Genomic DNA, 26,488 nt, shown 5'->3' on the forward strand with positions numbered 1-26,488 from the left:
ATGTTTTTCTTTGATTAAAAATACATTTTAAAAAATACGGATCGCAAATGGACGACAAAACGTCAAAGCACACTCTGTATAAAAAAAAGTCAATTACTCTCCCAACATAAATTATTTAAAAAACACCAAAGAAATCTGTATTCTAGAGTCTTAGAACTTTCCAATGATATATAGTTTGTCATGATTCGATTAGAAATTACATGCACAATATTGACGCAAACTTAGGTGTCCTGTATATGAAACAGATGACAGTTAACAGGCTACTATTGTATGATTCTTCTCATATTCTATGTGAAATTCTTATCGTCTTAAACATCACAGATGTGGTAGACAACATCACATCAATACTTGTCACATAAAAACATGAGGATGATGAGGAATAAATTTATACTGGTATCAAGACAAGAAGTTACCAAACATGACGACAAAATCAACAGTAGCATTGTAAATAAATATGCCAAACAGTCAAACAATGTAAGTGTATTTATTATGCATGCCCCTGTGCATACTGGGAAAGGGGAAATGGGACTGAACCATAAACCAATTGTTTCCCTATTTGAACTAAAATAATGACTTAAAGGGACAGTTCACCTAAAAATCTAAATTCTGTCGTCATTTACACATCCTTGAGTAATTTCAAATCTGTATACATATTTCTTTGTTCTGATGAACACAGAGGAAGATATTTTGAAGAATGCTTGTAACCAAACAGTTCTTGACCACCATTGACTACCACAGTAGAAAAAATTACAAGGATAGGCAGCAGTGCCCCACAACTGTTTGCTTTCCTACATTCTTTCAGTAGTATCTTGTAGTTTCTGATACAGTTCATCCAACCATGTCTGTTTTTCAATGAGTGAGTAAGGAGAGTGAGAGAGGACATTTGGGTATAGAAGAGAAACAGGGCAGAGAAGAACAGAATGAGACCATTAGTATGTCTTACTGAAAGACATATTAGAGCAACCAGAGGAGATGTGTGAGTCTGAGGACAGCTGTACTGTGAGCAACTGATCCGAATGATGGGAGGGGCTGTAACAAGTAACACACACGCTCAAAAACTCTCATTTAAACACATATGAAACAGGTGTTACTTACAGTCACAGAGAAACCAGGTCAACATCCATCACATGCCGAGTTATAAATACACACATGCCGAGAACATTGAAAAAGTGACAGAGTGCTCGATAGAGACCCGGATGTTGCTGATGCATTGATGAGCAATGAGCAAATTCAAACAGTCCACAGGGGCCGGGGGTCTGATTTACCTGAACCTCATTTAAGGGTTTGTCTGGTTTGCAGGGCCTAATTTGCCCCTCCTGATAGATCCCATAATCACACCATCTGGTTTCAAACTGCGTCTTTATCGTTGTGACGGAATAAATTATCAACTGTGTACAGCTACTATATGTATATAAGTGAGCGTGTCTAAATCACATGCAGTGAGAAGCTGCATATGAGACATGATTATTAAAATTTGTGACATCTGTTGAATGGACATGGTTTGGGTTTATATATATATATATATATAACAATAAATTACTCGTACCATTAAACAGGTATTAAAACTCCTATATGGTCTAGGTCCGCTCCCCCTTCTATGGATTCTCATATCTTTCTCTGTAAATTACAGAGTTCTTTAAACTCCTATACCCCAATCCTGCAGTGCAATGACCGATCTGTTGTAATAAATCTGTAAAAGATGATTTAGTGTGTTTGCATGACCTGTTTGACCTCTGACCTAAGGACAGCATATTGACCCATCACCTCTGACATTGTTCCTTTTTTTCAGTAAAACCATTCAGGTCAAAGTTATTGATGATGAGGAATATGAAAAAAACAAAAGCTTCTACCTGGAGCTGGCAGAACCACGCATGGTGGATATGAGCCTTCAGAAAGGTACAAACACACAAACTCACACATTGTTGTCTATTTCTCTTTGTCATTTCATCTCATTTACAGTCATTTATCAATCAAATCAAATCCCTTTATTGTCACTCAACCATATACACAAGTTCAACAGTAGGTGAAAAACTTGGGTGTAGTTCCGATGGCAGTATGACAGATATGTAGATTACAAGTAACAAAGAATCACAATACTTTACACTAGACATTTCTTGTAGACATTTACACATTTACAAGTGTTAGAACATACTATAGTGTAAAGAATGACACACAATTATCGTGTAACTAAACAGCAGCAAATGTACACACAATGTGCGTAGTGTACAGTGATTGGTAGGTATACATTTTGTGGTTAATGGTCAGATTTGTGGTCATATGACCATCACCCTTAGTTTTATTCATGCATTTTATTCTTTGTTTTGCATTGTTTTCATGGAGTTTTCACGGGTGGCAGTGAGTGATGTTGTGATACAGGATTTACTGTAGTAAACACAATTTAATGTTTAATCCACTTTAAATTATATTAAAATGATGTTACATAATGTAAAACATGTAGGTTGTAAGATATTTTCCATTGCATGTGCAGTAGTTAAACCAGATTTAAGGCATCGAACTAGGATTGAACCCACGACCTTGGTGTTGTAAGCACCATGCTCTTACCACTGAGCTACAGGAAAGCAGGTCACAGGTCTTAAACTGATTCATCAACGATTCACACAATAAATGTTTTGATGTTTTTGTAACGCTTTAAAAATGGCAACATTTCACTTTTGTCTTGCAGCTGTTGCACAGCTTCCTCAAATGTGTTGAAACAATTGTTTGAGGAACTGAACGAACCACAGTGCTTTTTTTCAGGCTTCTTTCAGTGAGTTTCTATAAACATTGACCTAAACGCCAGTGAAGGTTCTTAAAGAGTACAACCACACACACAGTAGGAACCTCAGATTGTCAAGTGTGTCTTTCAATATCCCTTCATAAATCAGGCAGACTCAATGCTACCAACACCCACACCACAGCGCTGCGGTACAATTTCTGTGTGTGTGTTTGCATGTATGCATGTGTCCTTGTCCTTGTATTGTACCCTTCAGAAAGAATGAGAGATGAAGAACAGCTGGTCCTCTCTGTTTGCCTTCTCATCTCACATAGACATCATAGAACAGCCTATCTATTTTTACTATTTTCAAACTACCTGAGCTCAAAAAACCCAGCTCTGTTTAAAACTTAGGTGAGCTACCTACTGTCTACACCGACTTGAATGTAGCATCAAACATAACTATTAGGACAAAATGCGCAGGAGACTTAACTTACAAATTAAATTCAATATTCAAATATTAGTATTTTACTGTCAAGTACTTTTCAATTGTTTTAAAAAACTTTACTACATTATAAAGCATATATCATACTTTAATCCACTACATTTCATAAATACCTGTGGATTTTTTACTTTTTATGTGTATTTTTTAGAGGATCTATTGACAGAAATCCAATAAAATATAATACTTATGTTTTCAGAGGTGTATTACCTTACATAATAGAGCCATAATGTTTATATTAACTCAGAATGAGCTATTTCTATCTACATACACAACGGGTCCCTTTACATGGAATTCGGCATGTTGTTTCTACAATAGTCCTACCAGACGAATTGCTCTACAGATCGCTTTTCATAAATATGCAATCTTCTTTGTCGAAGAAGAAAGCGTGACGACATCTTAGTTCTTTGTCCAGGGCTGAAACTAGAGAATTCTGGGTCCCCTGAAAAAATATTGATGTGGGCCCCCACCGCCTTGCAACTAATAGAGGGACATTTTATATCATATCACTTTGACGTTGTCAACTTCTAACAGAAGATGTAATGTTGCTGTAAACACTTTTTTAAAAGTTAAATGTTTATAAATGTTATATGAACTTACGAAACATTGACTTTAATAAATGCATGAAAACTTTAACAACCCTTATAAAAGACAATACATTAAAACAGATGATATGACCGGCAGTACTGTATAAAAGTCTTTTCAATCAGTATGATAACAAATAACTGAAGTTAACATAAAAAATGGAAAAGAATGCAGTCATGTAAATAAATAAATAGACCACTTAAATGTTTCTAAAGTCTTAATGTTTGATGAAAACAATGTGGCACTGCATAATATATATATAGTTAAATAAAGAATGACTGAGCCCTACCTTTTAAGGAATGTCTTGATAGACTAGGATACAGCAATTCTCTGAATTCCTTTCTCCCTTTTATGCCATGTCAGATTTTTCCACCACCTTCCACCCCACTAGCGACGGCCTTGTCTATGTCAGCTACTGTAGTGCATCGAAAGGGAAGAGGGAGGGGTGGAGTAAGCCATTGGTTCCAATTTGCAACCCCACCACTACAAGCTGCTAAATTTAATACACTGGACCTTTAATACTTAAAAATACTTATGCTTACTTTTTTCCCCAAAATTTTCTTTGAGTAAAAGTAAGAAAATACTAGATTTTTAATGATTTGAGTAAAAATTATGACATATACTTCATACTGCGGTGAAGTTTTTTTTGTTACTTAAAAATGTATTTGAGGATTCTCCACCTCTGAAAACCGGCGCTGTGAAATGAATAGACATGAAACTTAAATTCAGAAATATAAAGCACCATGATATGGGCTTTTTATATTCTATTTCTTTAAATAACTATTTCTATCTATTATTTTCTCAGTATTTAATGAAATAAACATGTATTACTAATCAACATTTTTATAGCCTGGCAGCTATCCCGGGTAATCTTTTTCTTTTTTTCTCCAAGCTTGTTGCAATGCATTGTGGGTTTGTCTTATCTGTGAAGGATTTTGTGTCCTCTTATTTGCATTTACAGTATAAATTGATGACTGCCATATTTAGCCATAGAACAAACAACAACTTTGAAACATTAAACAAGTGCACTGTAAGTCGCTTTGGATAAAAGCGTCTGCCAAATGACTAAATGTAAATGTAAATGTAAACAGTTACTAATCTGTCAATAAGCAGACAGTAGGAGTTAAACATCACCGTATAGCAGCAGCCTATGTGCAGACAGATAAAACATGGTGTCACATGTGTTGAAGGAGCTTTTGAAACCAAGCCTGTAATAGGAGATACATCATCTCAGATGCATCAGAACACAACTTTAAAACCGCTGATGTTGTGCTGTCGCTGCAGAATATGTCAGAGCAGTCGTAGGATCTAAAGCAACATTCCACACTTTATGCGTCTAAATAGGGAGACGCTTACTTTGGCGAGGAATTCTCTTATCATCCATGTATAGCGGTAGACACCGTTATGAAGGAGGGATGAGACGGTTGAAGTATAAGACGGGTGAGGAGAAAGAGACAGGCTGGAGATGGTTGAGACACATGAGGAAACAGGTGAGACATGTGCAAAGAGAGATCAGAACTGGATAGTGAATTACACGATTGCCAAAGCTCACTAAAATATGACCTCCCTCATATGTATGTATGTTTCAGAGAGTGATCACTATCTTTACAGATGTGTTTACAAAATAGAAAACAGCTGTGAACAAGCCAACGACAAGGAAGTGTTTGTCTGAGTATCGACACCCCCATCCCACAATTCCATTACCTCATGCAGAACGCAATAAGCAGAGAGCAGTCTGGAAACCGTTGCCAGGGCACCATCAGCACTGTTGCTGATGTGCAATAGATTTACATTTAGCTGTTGGATTTGGAGCTTAGAATAGTGAGAGAAAATGTCACAATATGTAGAAAATAGATGTCGTTCAGATTAAATTTGTTTCTTTGTCAATTTGTCACATCTTGTATGTGTGTTATCATGAAGACAGGTTGAAAAGCACGGAGCTGTCAATACGTCACAATTAACAGGTTAATAATCTGCATCAGACTCCTTCACACTACTCACAGATACATTCAAGCGTAAATTATGGGCTTCTTATTTACAAATCCAGCTTCTCATTATGGCTCTGTATTTTCTTCGCAACACGCACGCACACTTAATCAAAGCTTCTTTGTTCACCATCTCATTCATCCCTAGCAAAAGAAAACTCTGTCATTGCCACACTAATTACTACACTATTAAAGCCTTGTTCTGACACACACACACACAAGTATGTGTTTGCATCTAATAAATATATTTAATGATATTTTATTCAAATGCTGAAGTCCAGCATAAAACAATAAAAGTCAATGGAAAGTCGTGCCAAATGTGTGTTTGTGTCATGTGTGGCTGTTTATAAAGAATCCTTGACTGTTGCTACAGCAATCGAACGTCTCTGTGCGTCATCCACACTCACCGTGTAAATAATCAGCCCTGTTTTTAGGGCTTAGCACATCTTTGTTCTATCGCTTTTAAAATACCACCACGACACTCTTGTTGCTATGGGCAACCACATGCTAAAAGGGTTCTGGAGTAGCTACACTATCACATCTGATCACATCTGCACGGTCACACCTGTCGCATCTGTCCGGCTCGGAAACTCTGGGTAGGGTGATGAAATGCCGCTGGCTGAGAATATTTTCATTCGTGTTATCTGAGTAAATAAATTCTGTCCAACATCTCACTGCTTTGTGAACTCCCTCCACATTTATCTGTCTTTGGTGTCTTATCATGTTTTCTTCATGTCATTTCATTTTTTCTTCTCCACACCTAGCTCTGTTATTAGCTGACGGTAAGTTTGAGTGTACAGGTGTGTCTCTAGGTTTTGTATGTGGTATAAAGTGCACAGTTTGCTTTGGATTGTAGGTTTTTTTGTGTGTTGGTGTGGTGGTGGTGTGTGTGTGTAAATTAATCTGTTGAGCTGTTGTTCTACGGCCTAATTTACACTTGACAATTTACTCAAACAATACAAATTGACCCAAAAAACTTAATTCTACCTTTAATTACTTTGTTCTAAACCAATATGATGTTATTTTTCTGTGGAAAACAAAGATTTTTGAAGGAAATACAGTTTATATACAATAAGAATATATAGGACTATAGGTGTTACACACCTTAAAGAGCCATAGTATTAGCATTTCGTATGACTTGTGAGGAATATTCTTAGCCTTTTTAAACCATGCGCATAACAACATATGGGTTTTGAACAATATGAGTCTACAGTCTGACCAAATTTTTTTTGCAGGGTTTGCATGTATACCTTTCCTGTTTTAAAACTCACTAAATTGTGATATTTGGCTTTCTTCATGAAATACGAGCAAAACAAACCTCTGTACTCATTCATAAAAACATTCTTAAAGATGAGGTACCTATACAGTAGTAATGCATATTTTGTATCTTCGAAGAGTATTTCGTTTGATCAAATTTATAAAAGACAGAAACAGCTTTGCTATTATTTCCGGGAAAAGACGAGCTCCTGGAGGCTTGCAGGGGGTTGGAACTACAGCACGAGCACACAATGCATCATCATATTGATTCACTATAAGTTCATGTTGATTACAAGTCAGAATGCATGAAATAGCATGTTACCTCCGCTTTAACATTATTATATTGAATTGATCAAGAATGATTTTACAAAACTATTTCATATAATGAATTCATATGAAATTATATGATCACTTCTAGAAATATTCAAAATAATTACTTTCATTATAGAAATAAACTACAAAGCCCTTTTAAAACCGACAAAAATAATTTCCTTATGCATTGATCTCGAATGCACAAATTATTACAGAATGCATGGAGTGTTAGTGTAAATTCAACTTTGCTCTTTGCTCATTCTTGCTTGTCTTGGATTGATGTTTTCTTTTATTTTTTGTTTAAAATTTTTGCACGAATACAACGCCCTCACTCCAATCTCTGTCTTTCTTGATCTTATTCAGATATACCTGAAAGGAAGTTGTCATCTGAGGAAGAGGAAGCAAGAAGAATAGCAGAGATGGGGAAGCCTGTATTGGGCGAGCATCCAAAGATAGAGATCATCATCGAGGAGTCATATGAGTTTAAGGTGCCGGTTATAAGACAGACATCTAACGTCACTGCAGTCTTATGGCTGGAATACACTACAAGACTTTTGCTCAGATTTTATATTTTCAGTCTGGAGCTGTTGCAGAAAGTCTGCACCAGTCTGCAGATTTTATCATGTATTGTTTTCTATGCAAACGTTCAAAACACGTTCTATGCAAACGTGCAAACATGTATGATGTATATTTTATTTTTGAATCTGTAGTGTATTCCAGCCTTTAGGTGTTATTTAAAGACTTTTACACTTCATTTTAGTGTTATAATAAATTGTTTTCCTGTGTGTTTGCTGTAGAGTACAGTAGATAAGCTTATTAAGAAGACTAACTTGGCTTTGGTCGTGGGCACAAATTCCTGGAGAGAACAATTCATGGAGGCTATAACTGTCAGTGCAGGTGATTACCAACACCAAACAACACCGAGAACTAAACTGATCACTGAATACATCGGTTCAACATGCTAGCTAAAACAATAATAAAATACCATACACTGCAAAACTAAATAAATCACTATTGAGCTCAACACTACACAAAATCTACACAACATCCCAAATGTAGAAAAGAAAGTGTTTGGTTTATCACCAAATCAGAAATTCCACTAAAAGTGATAGTTTATCCAAAACTGTAAATTCTGTCATCATTTCCTTTGATCATATCCTTTTTTTTTATTTCAAACCTGTATGACTTTCTTCTACAGAACACAAAAGAAGAAATTTTGAAGAATGTTGGTAGCGGAACAACGGCAGTACCCATTGACTTGCATTGGTTTTATGTTCAAACAGTAGAAGTGAATGGGTACCGATATTCGGTTACGAACATTCTTTAAAATATCTTCTTTTGTGTTCTGTAAAGGTGTAGTGTACACTAAGGTGTAGTAAAAAGTAATATATTTAAATTTACTCTGTAATATTGACAAAACCTGATGGGTCACGTTTATTACCACAAACAGGAACCATGGTTTCAGCAACATACTTACAATGAAAGTAAACCAGACCAATGTTCTCTAGGGTTTAAAAGCTAAAATTTATATTATATTTTGTTTAAGTGCTTGCGTTAATGATTCAGCTAAATTTCATTTATAAATTGAGCTGTATATTCTCTGAATTGTCTTTTTAGATGTGATAACTTTTCTTAATAAACTTTTTAATAACATTTATCAGCTTATAATACCGTGTTACATCACATTGCTTTCTGCTGTTAAAATTTTGAGCATTGTCCAAAAGTCCAAAAGTTGTAAAGCTGGCTTTGTTCAGTTGTTTAATCTGGGTGATAAGCAATACTAAAATTATTTATTTTATCTTCCGATCTTCTTTATGTCTTGCTCTTCCCACTTTTTTTGTTTCTTTCCATCCCTCTTTCGCTTATATCAGGAGATGAGGAAGAGGATGAGGGAGGAGAAGAGCGGCTGCCATCTTGTTTTGACTATGTCATGCACTTCCTGACTGTGTTCTGGAAGGTTCTGTTCGCCTGTGTCCCGCCCACGGACTACTGGAATGGTTGGGCATGTTTTTTTGTTTCCATAATCATCATCGGTCTTTTGACGGCTGTGATTGGGGACCTGGCCAGTCATTTTGGCTGCACTATTGGCCTGAAGGACTCTGTCACTGCTGTGGTGTTTGTAGCCTTGGGAACATCTGTCCCCGGTGAGTGTATGCTTTTATTTGCCAGTTTATTGTTTTAAATACATCAACTCATAGTTTTTGTTGAGTTTTTATACTTTCTGCCATAATTTAGATGTTTATGTTTGTTTTCTACCCTATTGTCCTTCACCTGTTTTTGATCTATTCAACTTAAAAATAAGAAACAAAGCGGGTTTGTTGTCATCTCCAAAACACATTCAGTTTACCAACCTTACAAGTGCTTAATTTTTTCTCTCTCTCTCATTTAAGATACTTTTGCCAGTAAAGTTGCAGCTGTGCAGGACACATACGCAGACGCATCCATCGGTAACGTGACCGGTAGCAACGCAGTGAACGTTTTCCTGGGAATCGGGGTGGCGTGGTCGGTGGCCGCCATCTACTGGCACATGCAGGGTCGTGCGTTTGAGGTGCAGGCAGGTTCCCTGGCATTTTCTGTCACTCTCTACACCATCTTTGCCTTCTTGGCGGTGAGCGTCCTGCTGTATAGGCGTAGGCCTCACATCGGCGGAGAGCTGGGGGGCCCGCGCGGGCACCGCATCCTCACCTCGCTCTTTTTCTTCAGCCTGTGGTTTCTCTACATCCTCTTTTCCAGTCTGGAGGCTTACTGTCATATAGAGGGCTTCTGAAGAGAAGGGTTGGGGCGGGCTAGGAAGGGTTTGGGGGAAATGGAGAGAGAGATGGACACAAGCAAACTTAAGCTCAAACAACAGAATAAAAGCTACGGACTGATTCAAAAGGTTGCTACGGTTTTATCAGTAAACAAATTGTGGTACGGAGGAAGAGAAGATTGGTCATTCAGATCTCTTCATCCTGAGGATAATTGAAAGAATATAAAGCATTCGATCTGAGCTCCCTTAGGGGTGGGACAGTCTTAACCTGGAGTCTGAGCTTTTCACAGTCTATATTTTTCTCAACACATGCTGAGAATGACTTTTTTCTAATGAAGTATTTTGGGAAAAAAAGACACAAAAAACAACAAAAAGAAAAAAGGATTCAAAGGACTATTTTCAGATCTGCTTCCAGGATAAGAAATAATATTTCAAGAGAAACATGATATATATAACTACGTGAAATTTGTTATCGAGTGACATTTGAAGGACCCATAAAGTTTATTTATTTTTTCGTTGTTTAGTTTGGTACAGTAAGAACTGACACAGAGCTCCCAGCTTGCATCGTCAGGCCAATGTTCCAGCGATGGAGAGTAGCAGAAGGCAAGCTTGGATAAATGGAGAGTTGAACATGAACAATGGCTGAACACTGCATTTTCTCCCTGATATTCCTGTATGGATATAATCTGCTTCCATATATTTTCTGTACTTTTGTGTATTTCCTGCCAAGTGTTATTATTTAGGGACTTCAGAGGGCAGAGCGCAAGAAAAAAAGGGGCTACGAGGAAAAAAGAGGCCTTTTTGCGTTTGGAAGTGCTACACTCACATCCAAACAAATCACTTGTGTATTTTCTGATAACACCGTGGAGGATATCACATTGCGTCTGCTATAACATGTTGTTTTTAATCTATTAGTGTTTTAGTCTTTCGGTGTAATTAAGGAAACATAAAGCACCCCAAAGAGTTTTCCTACATAGACCCACCTCACCCAGAGAGTCCTCCAGTATAGAATTACATAGCCATTATACCAAGAGTTCCCTACATGTGCATCTAAACAGTGTTAGAAGTGTCAGTGATGTTGGTGGTGAGTTTTATTCAGTGGGGCCTTTGATTCAGTGTGGTTTGTAATGTTTACAAGCTGGATCTTAAATTACAAATGAGAAGACATGACGGGAAAATTAAGGTGTTGACTCGCAAGTGGTAACGCAACATAATACTTGGCTATATAAAAAAGAATAATATTTAGTTGGGCTGTCAAACGATTAATCGTAATTAGTTGCATCCAAAAATAAAGGTTTGTGTTTACATAATATATGTCTGTATACTGTGCATATGAAGTTTGTATTTATAAACACAAAAACATACATATACACATTTAGGAAATATTTAGATTTATTTATTCATATTTACCAATAATTGAAATTAAATATAAATGTTTGTTCATTTTTAAATTGTTCTTAAATATATACAAAAAAAATACAAAATGAATATGCACAGTACACAGACATATGTTAACAAAAACCTTTATTCTGGATGCGATTCATTACGATTAATCGTTTGACAGCCCTAATATTTAGACATGGACATTAGCACCGACATAGAAATTATGTACTAACGAAAGTATCTTTCACAGTTTGTGAATCTTTGAGCAACTTTCATGTCAATGGAAAATTTACCACCAAAAGTTGATCTTGGATGCTAGTTTTCTAAAAAGCATTTTATCTAGAACGTGTATGATGACACACATGAAATATTCCTCACATCCAGGCTAAACTGAAGCTACGAGGAACAAAATCACATTGTGTCTTAAGGCACGTTCACATCAAGAGCGATAATTATGATGGCATATTTACCAACAGACTATAACTTACGTTTCTTTAAGATCTTGCAATGTAGTTTGACATTTTAAATGTGTGAGCCCTTAAAATGTTATCTTTGTCTGTTAGCTAAAAACAAACGTTGCTCTGTTAAGTATAGGCTCTGATCATTTTATTTATTACATTTGAATTGAACGGTTAACGTTTTTTTTAACATTATCGTCCTTGGTGTGAACAAGCTTTCATTTATGTTTATGTGACTGGTACAGTTTTGCTAAAAGACAGAAATTGGACTATTTTATATTTATATTATACTGCGAGTGACACAATGACTTGCATTGTTTCATACTAATACGCAAGGAGAAAAAGGCTAAATAATGCAGGTTTGGCCAAACATAAATTTTCAACCCTGTTTACAGGCCTTGAAATGGAACAAGCTGACGAACAACTAAAGAGTCTTCTGTGATTTTGTTCAACCAGTGGAGGAGAGTTTTTGAGTTTCAGGGAGCAGTAGAAAGATTTTGTCCGAAGAGAAATGGTTTTGGAATGAGGTGCAACGCGTCAGCTTATTTAGGAGTGGTCATCAATTTGTCCGACTGACTAAAGAGTTTTTGTGCCTATTTTTGCTGTGGTGAGCTGAACAGGACGATGCGGGTGGGGTTTCTGCATTATCAGGGGAAGTGATGTCAGAAAAAAATAATTGGTTAGGATGGCCAATAACACGCAGAGCCCAGAACCAAAGAACAGAACCATAGGCTGCCTCCCTGAAGCTGCAGTGGTTCTCTGGGCCACTGGGGGGCTACAGGTCCTCTCCACCTTTATGTTAATAGAACTGGCACATTTTGTGTGTAAATGTGCGTGTGGGTATATGCTGGTGTGTGTTACAATAAATATTTATCACCTCTTCAAAAAATAGAGGCCAAATCAGTTGTATACTGTTCACCAGAATTAAAGTTGAACTGCACCTGCAGCGAACATGTAATTAATTTTAATATGTTTACATTCATGTGCAGCTGTGTGTGTATTTGAGAGAGAATGAGAGCTTTTGATAATGTTCTCCAACCAAATACAGATGTATCCACAACCGTTGCTTGAGCTGACTAAGTGCTTCCTACTCAAGGTTCATGCTTGTGTTTTGCTGCAATGGTTTAAAACATACAAGAACCACTTGCTAATGACACAGAAACACACACATAGTTAATATATTTTCATGTATTTGCTTTTTGCGTACATATGGCACTGCTAAATCCACACATCACATGACATCTCTCTTTCTCTTTGTACAGAAGCTGAAGTGTGTTTTAGCTGTACAAATGCTTTTTAATTCACACACATAAGCTGTTCTGTGTAACCACTAGTTGGCAGGAGACACAATACAGAGACAGTGGAGTTCAAAAGTTCAGTAGTCCACATCGAAATACTGTGATGTCAAATAAAAAAATATTAAGAATCAGTATTTCTAGGTCACTACATCGTTTGTTTTAAATAAAAGTGTTTTAACTAGTGGCCTCAAGCTTTTCGACCCCACTGTATGTTTCTTGGAGATAAATATCAGTATGCAATTGCACAGCATTCAGCCGTTTTCTGCCAGTTTGTGTGGTGGAATGCGTTCTGCATGAGACGTGAATCTACATCACATCTAATAATGAATTCAGTGGTGCTTACGTGCATTACGTGCTTACATGCATTGCCAAGAGTGTTTGTGTGTATCTTTGATATTGTTTTTGGTAGCAGTATTATCAACCTCATTGTCCAAAAAACACTTTCAGCTTACGAACAGTCACTTGCGCTGGACTAAGTGTATCTTGGAACTAGTGGTGCAACAGTGCATCATTCTTGTTTCTGCTTGGGTCAACTCGCACACACATTTTAGCTTAGGAGTGCTGCTGCCTGGCGAGGCCTGTTTTTAAATAGGTGTGGTGAGATGGTTGAGCATGGCGGACAGCTGCCCGCCCCCTTCCCACCAGCTTTGAGCTTTTCTACTGCCGACTAACACTTCCAGCTGTTTAGATGCAGGTGAACTGGTTTTAAAAGAGATTTCAGATGATGTCACTTATAACTCAAGTCACTAAAGTCTCACGGATGTATCAGGGGTCAGACTCTCTTTCTCACGCACACACGAACACTCCTCTTCAGCCTGACGATGAAGCAGATGGCGATTACGTTCATCTATTGTTGTTTTCTTTCTGACTTTGTTTTTTACTTTTCTCTCTCACACACACACAGACACAAAGGAAGTCATGTTTTATTTTCAGGGAATTATGCATGAAATTGACCTTAATTTAATTAATTTATGTCCGCTGATTTATTTATTTTGAATTCTTTTGATCAACAGAAAAATAAAATATATATATTTGAAAAATCCCTCCGATATCAGCTGTGATAAATGTTGTGTGATGAGTGTACCTGGGTTTACAAAAGTCTTGTGTTTTGTAGCAAAACCATATTTATCATGGGTTTAATATTGTAAACATAGTTTAACCATGATATTTACAGTTAAACTGTGGTGATACAAATGATAATCATTTACAAAAAATTAGTTTCTATACTTTAATTATAATAAAACCATGGTTTATGGGGTAACAAATGGTTATCAGCAGTCAATTCACACAATGAGAACATTTTCTCCTGAAGTGTTTCTCGACGTGATTGAAAATATATTTACCGTATTTACCATATATAAATATATAAATATTTTTCCACCTAACTTTACCCATCAGAGCTCCACGTCATGTACTCGTGCGCTGTCCCGTTCCTGTGGTGCTGAACTCCGTCTACCGCATTTACTGTGAAAGAGATTTAATGGGCGGGTCTTCGAAACGAAAAGACATGATTGACGCACCCATTGCGCCAATCAAAACATAAGAATCGGGCATTCGTTAACACGTTAAACCGCTGGAATCATGTGTTGGGAGGGGGACGAGTGCTGCCTCAGAAGCGGGCGAGGGGTGCGGGACAATGTTGTAGCCAATTAAAGCAAAAAGTGCCTTATGTTGGGGACCGAAAGATCTTTATACGTGCCCGAGCGGTCCTGTTTATGATATGAGGTGACCAGCGAGTCTGGTGAACGGAGAGGGTGTTTGGATTGAATGCGCTTTCTCTGCTGCAGCTTTGCGCCCGGACTTGAGCTCTGCGGCAGGTGAGGTGCTGAACCGTCGCCCCTATGGATCGGCACCATGGATGCTTTCAATTTCTCCTTTAGCAGCAGCGGCCCGGACAGTAAAGAGGGCGATAAAGGCGCGGAGCCCTCCGTCCGAGCAGGGATGCGTATCCCCGGGCATGGCCCTGCAGCGGCGGCGACTCCGTCTGGAGCCGGATACTGGACCGCCGTGTTTGATTACGATGCCACTGCCGAGGACGAGCTCAGTCTGCGGAAGGGGGATCGGGTAGAGGTGTTGTCCAAAGACTCGCTGGTGTCAGGGGATGAGGGATGGTGGACAGGTATGATCGAGGACCGCGTCGGTATTTTCCCCTGTAACTACGTGAGCAGCGGGAACGGCATCTCAGAGAAGATTCGGGACACGCCGGAGGACTACGGCGATTATTCGGTGCCTCAATTACACTGTAAGTAACATGAGCGAGTGGAAAATAATGTATCTAAATAAACAACATAATGTGAGTTCCACCGTTGTTGCTTTAAATATTTGTGTCTTTGTTTATTTGTTTGTTTTTTCTTCTGAGATGGGTTCAGAAAACCAACCCGACCTGCAGTTAATTGCTCCCTGACAGAGCTGAGGGTTAAATTTATGAAGCAGTTGCTCGATACAAAATGACTGTGCATGTCAACATACAAAACTTATGTCTTTAGGAATATCTCTGCTTCTTTCTAACTGATCCAGTCTGTAAAATAGCTGGTACAAATTGGTCATTCGCTGGTTGACCTGGTAAATTGTTTGTTGTTGGTCTAAGATGACCTGGTGAAAAGCAGCCAATATGTTGCAAAACAGCTTCGTTCTTAAGATGGATTTTCCAGCAGGGAAAGAACCTCGCAAAGGTTCCTATAAAGTATCAAATGCACTAACACACACATGTTTCTCAAATGCATCCACAGTCAACAGCAACAATGTTTGCTGGCATCAGTTTTGCAGAATCATCCAGCTGCCGGCATTTTGGTTCAGAGCTGTATAGCGCTGGAGCAACATTGTATGTCTGTGGCTTTTCTTGAGGCATCTTGCTGGTTAATGTACAGTATGGATGAAAGCTTGTCCTTATTGTTTTTGTCTGAATGCAATTTCTTGTTCCGAGTGTTCATGAAGGGTCAGTGCATCTCTCCCGCTTTCTGTTATCAATTGTCCTGTGTGGTCATGTGTTTCTTGATGTGTGGTGGTGGTCGTCTGTTTTTTCTGGATGGCTGCTGGCCTACTTTTTATCATGTGGCTCGTGCCAACTGCAATATTAATAAGAGACACAGAGGCCCAGACACACCATCATTATACGAGCAGCGGAGAGGAGAGAAGCTCACATGCGTCACTGTCTTAATGCTTTCCATTTCCCTTTTCTTCAACATCCATCATTCCACATGATCAGATTCCTTCTCACTTCCTTACTGTGTTACATACGCACGCTTACTCACACTTTCCCATTCTTAGGTGTTAAAACATATTTACATGAGGTTAACAAGCCACATCTCTGTGGGACTGTGTTACATCTGTTCTCTCTCTTTTCATGCAGTGCTCCAGATAGATTTCAGTGAGTTGGCTTTGGAGGAAATGATCGGAGTTGGAGGTTTTGGTAAAGTGTACCGTGCCATTTGGAAAGGCCAGGAGGTTGCAGTGAAAGCAGCTCGCCGGGACCCTGACGAGGACGCGTCCCAGACGCTGGAAAGCGTACGTCAGGAGGCCAAGCTCTTTGCCATGTTGAAACACCCTAACATCATGGGCCTTCTGGGCGTGTGTCTGCAGGAACCAAACCTCTGTCTGGTCATGGAGTACGCCCGGGGTGGGCCGCTCAACCGGGCACTGGCTGGGAAACGTATCCCTCCGCACACGCTTGTGGACTGGGCTGTACAGATTGCACGTGCCATGCTTTACCTGCACTGCCAGGCCATCGTACCTGTCATCCACAGAGACCTGAAGTCTAGCAACAGTAAGCGAATTGTCACTGTTAATAGACCCTATGACATTTGCTTCACAGGCTGCTTTTGCAAAATGCGGTTTTCATAGATAATCACAGATAATATCTGTCATCTTTTAGTAATTGGTGCATCTGAATAAGTCAAAAGTAGCTTCACTATAAATAGACTTGAAAAATGAAAAATACGAAAAAAGACTTAATCATAATATTGAAGTTAAAACAAGTCAGAGAGTTACAATTTCCATTGTCATGGAAACAATGCATGTGCATGTGTTTTCTATTTATTTATTTAAAGTGATAATTCATCCAAATTAAATATTATTCATCATTTACTCACCCTCAGATTGTTCCAAACCTGTATACATTTTTTTGTTCTGCTAAACACAAAGGAAGATATTTGGAAGAATGTCAGTAACCGAGCAGATATTTATTTTCCCTACTATGGCAGTAATTGGGGGATTAGATATGCTTGGCTACTGACATTCTTCGAAATATCTTATTTTGTGTTTAGCAGAAGAAAAAAAATGTATACATGTTTGGAACAATCTGAGGGTAAGTAAAAGATGAAAGAATTTTCATGTTTGTGTGAACTATCACCATAATGCCTGTCTCATGCATTCACTCTCTAGCTGTGTAAGTGGGTTGTTATTCTGTCTTTAGCAGTTGACTTGTCTGATTGAATCTTCTAAACCCAAAGCCTATTACAGGGGATTTTCCATCACCTTCACTCCTTGCCATTTGATTGGCTCGTTTAAACATCATCTGGTCTCTTATGGGCCACCTACATATTACTAACGCTTTGATGTTGCTGTTTAAAGGTACGTTCCCAAAGCTTTGGTTGGAAAGCAAAGTCAGCTAATTTTGACATCACACACACAAATAAAATATCAACACACTGACACACACACACAAACATATGCCAACTCACACACTCACAGCCAGGCTGTTTCTGTCAAAAAGAATTTGTAGGAGTAAATTCATTTTGGGATTGTTACAAATTGCAATCAACCATCTTTGGAAATGATTGATGAGGTTTTTCTTGCATGCAGCTCCAAAAACCAGCTCACCATACAGAATTAAACCAGCGGGGGGGTGCTGTGTATACCTTTTTTTCAACAAGGGGTTTGTTCAGTCCAGCACAATCTTTGTACACAGTCCCTAAACACAGTTGCCTTAAATAGATGTGACTTGTTTACTTTGCTGTTTTAACTTTACACATGGAAATCATAGCATCTGATCCAGCCTGTACTTACTCTGCTTCTCTTCACTGGCATCTCCTGTTGGATTTTAACCTTCCCTCCCTTTAATTCTGCTTTTCCTGCTTTTCATTTGCTCCTTCATTCCTGGATCTAATTTTTTATAAATGAATTATAAGTATAATGTCGTCATTTAGCAGACGCTTTTATCCAAAGCGACTTACAAAGGAGGTAAAAAATGGGAGCAATTGGAACAACATAAGGACAACAAAAAGCATAAGCACAGTAAAACTGGTCTCATATAGCCTAGTATACAAAGCTAAGGTTTTTCTTGTTTAAGGATAGAATGAGTAGAAAAGAGATTTCAGCCGATTCTTAAAGATGGCTACAGAATCTGCTGTTCTTGTAGCAGAGTGCAGATCATTCACAAATGTAAAAACAGATCTAGAGAAGGTAAGTGAGAGTGATTTTTTCACTTTTTTGGATGGCACTACAAGACGTCGTTCATTTGCAGAGCGTAGGGATCAGGCGACTACAAAAAGTCACCTCCGTCAAAAATGAGATTACAAGGTTGAGTAAATGCTCTCCACTCATTGTATACGTAACTCAATTAAATTTGCTTTAAAACCCGCTAAATACCACACTCTCCCCAGTCAAAAATATCTGGTATTGCTGAAAGTAAATGTAGGAGCCTGATCATTTTTTTAAATTGAAACATAAAGACATCTTGATGGTTTTAGAGGGTTTTGCATCCGGACTCTTCATTTCATAATTTTAATATCACAATTTAATGTAACTTTTTGATACACCACAGTTGCATACACTCAGCTGTTTTTGTGTTTTACTCCACAGTTCTGATTCTGGAGCGGGTGGAGAATGATGATCTGAGCAACAAAACTCTAAAGGTGACTGATTTCGGTTTGGCTCGAGAGTGGCATCGGACCACGAAGATGAGCGCTGCGGGGACGTATGCCTGGATGGCTCCTGAGGTCATCAGGTCCTCGACTTTCTCCAAGGGTAGTGATGTCTGGAGGTGAGAATGAAGAAATGTGTGTTTTGCCTACCTAAAAATACGAAAATCCTTTGACTTTGTGTTGTTTGTACACTAGAGGGTGCACACATCATTGATTTGAACTGAAGTAGAATGTCATTTTTGTCAAATGGCCTTCCCAGAACTGTTTGCTTTCCTGTATCCTTCAAAATATCTTATTTTGTGTTCAACAGAAGAGAAACATATACAACATATTTTTTCTACTATGGTAGGGAATGATATCCCAGAACTGAAAATTGCTAACATTCTTCCAAATATCGGGGTTTAAATTCCATTCCATTTTCTACTGCTTATCTGAACTACCTCGGGTCACGGGGAGCCTGTGCCTATCTCAGGAGTCATCGGGCATCAAGGCAGGATACACCCTGGATGGAGTGCCAACCCATCGCAGGGCACACAGGGGTTTAAATTATGAGAGAATTTAAATTTTGGGGGAAACTTTCCCATTAATGTAACATGTATAATTCTTATGTCCTTGTTTCTCTTGTATGTTTATGGATGATAATTTCTTTGTCTTTTCGTCAGCCCTTTAACCATTGCAACACAGATTTTACATCATAAAGAATAAAGCCTAAACTCACTTTGAAGTGTTAATAGAGGGCGCATTTGTTTACTTTGGAGCACAGTACCTGTCATGTGTTTCGTAGTGTTTGTGTTACTGTCGCTGTCTGTTCTCTGCTATTTCTGGCACAAAAAATGTTGACAGCTTTTGGTTGTCTGTAAAGTTTCGTTTAAACTCCAAACTCTCTGTCTCTTTCTCTAAGTTACGGAGTTTTGTTGTGGGAACTGCTGACAGGAGAAGTGCCATTTCGTGGCATTGATAGCCTGGCGGTAGCTTACGGTGTTGCCATGAATAAACTATCGCTGCCAATCCCCTCCACCTGCCCTGAGCCATTTGCCAAGCTAATGGAAGGCAAGAAAACTATTTATTTTCAGCGTTATACAAGTTCAATATATTTATTTAGTTGAATGAAGTACTCCATCCCCCAATCTCCATGTCAAAATGTTTTGCTGGCACTCTGTTTAGCTGACAGGCTGTCTGCTGTTTGTTTGTTCATCTGCTGTAGACTGTTGGAATGTGGACCCTCATGCACGACCTCCTTTCACCAGTATTCTGGACCAGCTGACAACTATTGAGGAGTCTGGATTCTTTGAAATGCCAGCAGAATCCTTCCAATCACTCCAGGATGACTGGAAGCTGGAGGTTCAGGAGATGTTTGACCAACTCAGAGCCAAAGAAAAGGTCTGCATCCCCACAAGATTTTTTATTGGTACTATAAAATGATAAATAAAAGCATTAATTCTACTTCTTTTAGAACTAGAGTTGGAGTTAATTGCTAACATTTGTGACCCATTTGTGTCTTATGGGTCAATTTGAGATTGAAATTGAGATTTTTACATCACATTTATTAAGATATGGCAATATTTGGCAGACATACAACTATTTAAAACTCTGGAATCTGAAGGTGCCAAAAATGTAAATATTGGGAAAATTGCCTTTTTAAGTTGTTAATCAGATGGCACTGTAGCAGGCCATCCACTCACAAAAATAAAGATTTTATATAAAAGAGGATTGGAAATTTACCAAATATCTACAAGTAACATGATCATTACGTAACATCCTAATGACCTTTGGCATAAAAAAAATCTATACTTTTGACCCATACCATGTATTTTTGGCTGTTGTTCCCCTGCTACTTATGACTGGTTGTGTGATCTAGGGTCACATTTATAATTTGCTTTTTATAGAAAGAAATTCTATATTGTTTAACTATCGCTAAGCACAATTAGTTTAAGCACTAATATAGAACATCAGGTATATTTGCGATCAATTCAATGTTAAACTCACTGCTATAGTGGTGCCAAACTACTTAATGGCCAAATGATTTTTGCATTCTTTGTCAATGGAGGTTTGCCATAAGTGATTAAATTGATCAGATTATTTATATTACACAGAGCAAATTGATGGCTAAGTAGGATCTTCTCTCTCTTTAGGAGTTAAGATCCTGGGAGGAAGAACTGAGTCGTGCCGCTCTACAGCAGAAGTACCAGGAAGAGGCTTTACGGCGGCGTGAGCAGGAATTGGCGGAGAGAGAAATTCACATCCTGGAGCGAGAGCTCAACGTCATCATTCACCAGCTGTACCAGGAGAAACCCTGCGTCCAAAACCGGCATGGAAAGTTTCGGCGCAGTCGGCTTAAACTGCGTGATGGGAATCGTATCAGCCTGCCGTCTGGTTAGTATTTTACAGGGAGCATTAGCATTATTATTATTAGCATTTTTGTGTCTGCGTTTGAGATTGTATCATGGCTTGTGCATAAGTTATTTTATAAACGTATATGCATATGTTTCAGATTTTCAGCATAAGATCACAGTACAGGCGTCTCCATCTTTAGACAGGAGGTGGAGCTTCCTGGGTAGTAACTCCACCCCTCCTAATAGCCCCCCGGTTTTACCACGCCTCCGAGCAATCCAGTGTAAGTATGTTTGTGTAGCTGTCTGATTGACTCTCCATATACATGTGCATGTACTGTGTCAAAACAATAACCATACGTTATCAAAAACGAGAACCTAATAGAACATCCCTCATGATGACAGTGACCCCTGGGGTTGGAGGTCAACCTTGGGGTCGTAATGCTGCATTCCAGTATGATGAAGAAGAGGAGAGAAAATGCTCACGGAAAAAAGGGAGAACGCAACGAGAACACAGTGCTGATGAAAGGTGTGTGTGTGTGTCCTCACATAATATAATTTTCAACAAATGTGTTTATACTTGCAGATGTGTACACTGTGTGTGTGTGTCTGTGTCACAGTTTAAGGACACCTAAAGAGGGTAGTCGGCAGCGTTCTTGCAGTGCCCCAAACCTGCGCCGGTCCCCCAGACATAGTCCCGCTGTACCTGGAGTGTCCAGCCTGGCAGAGATGGGTAAAATTCTCTTTACGCCACACAATAACAGCTACACAATTTACCATCAAACATGCATCGCAATCCATGGCTATAACCACCAAACTGAGGCATTACAGTATGTTGGACATTTTACTGATGTAATGTTTTCATTATCGTACCACCTTTAACAACTTAAACTAGTTTAACATGTAATGAATTTGAACAAAAACAAAATTACAAACATTACACAGATATCATTTCATTTTAGTGTTATCAACAAAGCAAATAAACAAGCATAAACCACAAACAACTGAAGCCTGTACCTGAGCTCGGCGTGGGTCATGATGCAACATTGTGAAATCTCTCTCCCCCCCCTCGACTGTCTCTCTGTAGAAAATGAAGACTGCTGCTTTCCACCCGAGTCAGCTGACTCGCCCGGCCAATCATACCTCTGCATCCCGTTCCACAGGGATGGAGCCGTTGCCGACAGTTACTGCATGGAGAGTGGCACGGCTGTTGCGGCCCCTGACGTATCTCCCAGTTATACACGACGGAGTCCTAGTATGAACCGCAAAACGGAGCTGGTGTTGTTAGGCTGCGGTGCGGCTTTGGCTGCCGTGGCTTTAGGCCATAACCTTTTGGAATTTATGCGTGTGGAGGAAAGCGCGCGCCCGCGATGGGAAGGGCTGTTTCACCGTAGTGGCAGTCAGAGTAGCGGTGCCAGCCCACCCACACGCAAACTTTTCAAACGGGAAAGTCCCCGTCGACCCCCGCCTCTGCCCTCCTCCCTCACACTGCTGTCTCTCTCGTCTGTCTCTGACTGTAACTCAACCCGGTCTCTCCTTCAGTCTGACAGCGAAGAGCTACTTGTGCTCCGCCCACCTACCCCACATGCCCCACCAACTGTACAGACTCCGCCTCCTCTGAACCCACTGGTTAACACTCACCTGGAGAGCTTCAAGCGTCATCCTCGACAGTCTCTCACGCCTACACATGTGCCCTCCGCACCCAGTGCCACCTGCAAGCTTCATCGCACACCTTCAGATGGCGCAATAAAGACAGCATGCCCATCTGCTTATAACAACCATAATTACAACCAAACCACGCCCTCCAAAACATTGCAGGAGCACACAGGTGAGAAATTTAGTCAGGTTGAATCTCATATAGGGATAGTTCACCAAAAAATTCAAATTGTTGTTTACAAACCACAAATATCTTCTTTTGCGTTCTGTTCAAGTAAATCATTCAGATTTAGTAATGATAAGTAATTTTTGGGTGAACTGTCTTCTTAATATTCAAGAGTACATAACATGAGATCATGAAAATAACATTTCATGCCGTGTGTAATGTTGCCGTGTTTGAAAGTAAGCAGTCTGCAAAGTTTTAAATCCGAAGGTGAATGAATAAACAAAGTTATTGGCTCGGAAAAAAGGGAGTCGACTCTGAATCACGCAAACGAGTCGTCCCCGATTCACAAACCGCCACGGATTTATGTCACTACATATAGTCCCCGCCTACATTTTGCTTGGCCTGCCCACTCTTCTCCCCCAAACACTGTAGCTCGTGAGCCTCATTCACGGTAGACCAATCACAGCAGACTAGACCATCTGACCAATCACATCAGACTAGGCTAGCGTTAAGGAGGGGATTAGACAGATGAATCGCGCAACAAACCAAATTTTGCGAGTCAGTCAAGAAGTAAGGGAAGAATAATTACCTATTATTCTGAAATAATAGTGTTTTTACAGCTTCTCTGAACATTAACTTGTTGTTGGACACTCAATATAAACCAAAGTAGGACCTTAAAAATCCCTTGTTATGTACTCTTTAATATTAAAATGTAATACGTATCATTAGAATTTTAAAAAAATATCTCTTGTATGAGACCAAGCTGTAACTTTGTGTCTTTTGTGATGCCCATTTGTAGTGAGTCCAAGGAATCTAAGCGAGGACCCCACAGAAGTGCCCCGTTTGCCTGACCCAAATCTAATATTTCCACCTACGCCACGTCGGCGCTTCCAGCCTGAGCGGCCCAAGACTCTTGATTTCATGGCTAGACCCCGCCCTTGTCCCCGAGTACGCTGTGGATCCCAGTGGGGTGAATCCCCTGCTCATACCTCCAGCACTGAAACCCCATCCACTGTGGAGTTTGGAGGAGCTGTGGCCGTCCTGCCCACTCCAATGCAAGAACCAACCCCCTGTTCCCCTTGGGTGAATGACAGCCTTTTGGACCAACAGGATGAGGGACAGTGCAAGGATGGGACGCGACCTCTCTCATCGGATCGTAATTTAACCCGAGACTCACCTTATAGAGTGCGGCCAGGGTTCTGTTCTTGATTTCAGTCTGAGTCATAACTTAAATACAGTGATGTTAGTGTGAATTACCAATTCAGACCGATCATGATGTTTAGCATGTAGGCAATAACTTCATACAGATTTATCGAAATGACATCTATTGCTGATTGCAAGGGTTTAAGAACAAACGTACACTACATTTGGATGGTTTTACAGAACTGATTTTTTGATTTTTAATAAGGGAGAATTTTCCCGCATAAACCAAAGGTAATTGGTTTTTTGCATAATCCAGATGCCGTTCAAGTCCAAACCGTGTCTATTTTATTAAGAGATGGTTTTCAGTAGCACCTCCGAACACATATATACACTCCTGGGGTCCAAAGTAAGAGTTGCTTCTTCAAGCTATTCCTCAGTCAAACGAAACTCACCACCAAGCATAATAAGCTATTACGACCCAGTTACTCCTTTAATAATCGGACTGATTTCTGAGTCCTTTAGAAATGTACAGGGTTCGCAGCTTCTATCTTGAAGTACATTAATCAAGAGAATTTTTTATTTGCAAACCTGTTTATTATTGGTATTGACTGCATAAGCTGTCCCGTTGCACTGTATTAACATTCTGTTTGTATTTGCACTCGTCTGCATGTTTATGGTAGGGTTAGGTTCCTGAACATATTGGACTAGCTGATGAACACTGGACGGTCATTTTGAGTGGTCAGGTTTAATTTGTCATACATGGACGCGATTGTACACCTTTAGAAGTGCTTTTTTCAAGTTTCATGAATGTATAGTTCTGTCAGATCTCTCATATTTATACCATTCAGAAACACTGATTATTCTGTGATTTTAAGCATGAAGCACACGAAAGCTAAAACGTCACTCTCCAAACCTCAGTCACTAGTACTGTATACGAGAAAATATTTTTAAGAGTGCTGGTAGAATTCATTGGCTCTAAATGGCAACTTTACAGTAGTCTTCCAGTTTTGGGTCATCTACAGTATGTGTGTGTGCGTGTGTGTCATGATGAATGTATTTTATGAGGAATCTGTGCTGTTTATGCGTTACATTCCTTTTGAGATTGTTATTGCACATTTACATTCATTTTAATAGTAGCTTTTGTGCAATATTCCTAATACATTTTCATGTGCACATTAATTTACTGAATCTTTTTATTTATTAAGTTATTTTTGTATGTTTTCACATGATGTTTTTGTAATTTATGATGGAACTGGCGATAAGAAATGTGTTGTCTGGCTTTCTGAACATGCTTAAACACGCAGAAGTGTACATTCTTTTGCCCATGCTCACGTGTCTAGATTGAGGTTTAAGGTTTTGTCTGCTGTCTCTGTTCCTTTAATCTTTCATTTCATGTTCTGTAAGAATTTCCTTTAGAGCCAAAACAACATTTAGAGCCAAAACACATAGTTGCTTGTGTCTGTATTACATTTCTGTCACTTTAAGCAACACTTCACACAAAAATAATAATTCTGTCACCATTTACTTTTAAAGTGATAGTTTACCCCAAAATCTAAATGCTGTCATCATTTACTTGCTGGTCATTCCAAACCTTTATGACTTTCCTTCTCCAGCAGAACACGAAAGAAGAAAAGTTGGTAACCGAACAGCACTGGATCCCATTCACTTCTGCTGTATGGACACAAAACTAATGCAGGTGAATGGGGTCAAGGTAGCACGATTTTTCAAAAAATCTTCTTTTGTGTTTCTATGGAAGAAAGAAAGTCATACCGTTTTGAAATGAAAAAGTAGTGACAGAATTTTAATTATTGGGTGAACTATGCATATAAGTATCTTTATGTAAAAGTTATTGTTTGACTTTTATGATGGTTTTGCATTTCTTCAGATTTGTTCAGTCGCTATTTATGCTAATTGCTTAGAAAAATCTGACCAGCCCAGTTTTAACAATAATTATTTTAGTGTTCACAGAAGAAAGTCATGTTGTTGTTTTGAACAACATGAAGGTGAATAAATGATGATGGAATTTTCATGTGTAGTGAACTTTCTGAGCATCAAGGAATTATCCCTATAGTTTTCCTCTTCTGGGTTGT

At 39.0% G+C, this 26,488-nt stretch overlaps 2 protein-coding genes across 4 annotated transcripts in view; both read left to right on the plus strand.

The window, feature by feature from the left end:
* slc8a3 (solute carrier family 8 member 3) overlaps positions 1–14,215 on the plus strand; it is a 33,966-nt gene extending 19,751 nt beyond the window's left edge. Inside the window, exons 3-7 of one of the 2 annotated variants that reach the window (XM_056761300.1) lie at positions 1,790–1,896; positions 7,718–7,842; positions 8,152–8,251; positions 9,226–9,498; positions 9,745–14,215. In XM_056761300.1, the coding sequence (XP_056617278.1) occupies positions 1,790–1,896; positions 7,718–7,842; positions 8,152–8,251; positions 9,226–9,498; positions 9,745–10,121 (982 nt within the window). In that variant the 3' untranslated portion in view covers positions 10,122–14,215. The remainder of the gene's footprint in view (positions 1–1,789; positions 1,897–7,717; positions 7,843–8,151; positions 8,252–9,225; positions 9,499–9,744) is intronic. The other variant, XM_056761301.1, reaches the window with a different exon arrangement.
* Positions 14,216–14,821: 606 nt separating this feature from the next.
* On the plus strand, positions 14,822–26,425 carry map3k9 (mitogen-activated protein kinase kinase kinase 9). 2 transcript variants are annotated; one of them, XM_056760419.1, is made up of 12 exons: positions 14,822–15,484; positions 16,592–16,746; positions 16,822–17,005; positions 19,042–19,222; positions 20,005–20,153; positions 20,308–20,483; positions 21,236–21,476; positions 21,595–21,717; positions 21,839–21,962; positions 22,054–22,166; positions 22,521–23,261; positions 24,055–26,425. In XM_056760419.1, exons 1-12 carry the CDS (start codon positions 15,097–15,099, stop codon positions 24,462–24,464), a joined length of 2,985 nt encoding a protein of 994 aa, XP_056616397.1. In that variant the 5' UTR covers positions 14,822–15,096; the 3' UTR covers positions 24,465–26,425. The 2 variants fall into 2 exon arrangements, with proteins under 2 accessions (XP_056616397.1, XP_056616396.1); XM_056760418.1 differs by having other exon boundaries at positions 16,592–17,005.
* Positions 26,426–26,488: the final 63 nt, after the last annotated feature.

The sequence above is a fragment of the Triplophysa dalaica genome, chromosome 11, assembly GCF_015846415.1.
Source record: "Triplophysa dalaica isolate WHDGS20190420 chromosome 11, ASM1584641v1, whole genome shotgun sequence".
NCBI classification, from domain to species: domain Eukaryota; kingdom Metazoa; phylum Chordata; class Actinopteri; order Cypriniformes; family Nemacheilidae; genus Triplophysa; species Triplophysa dalaica.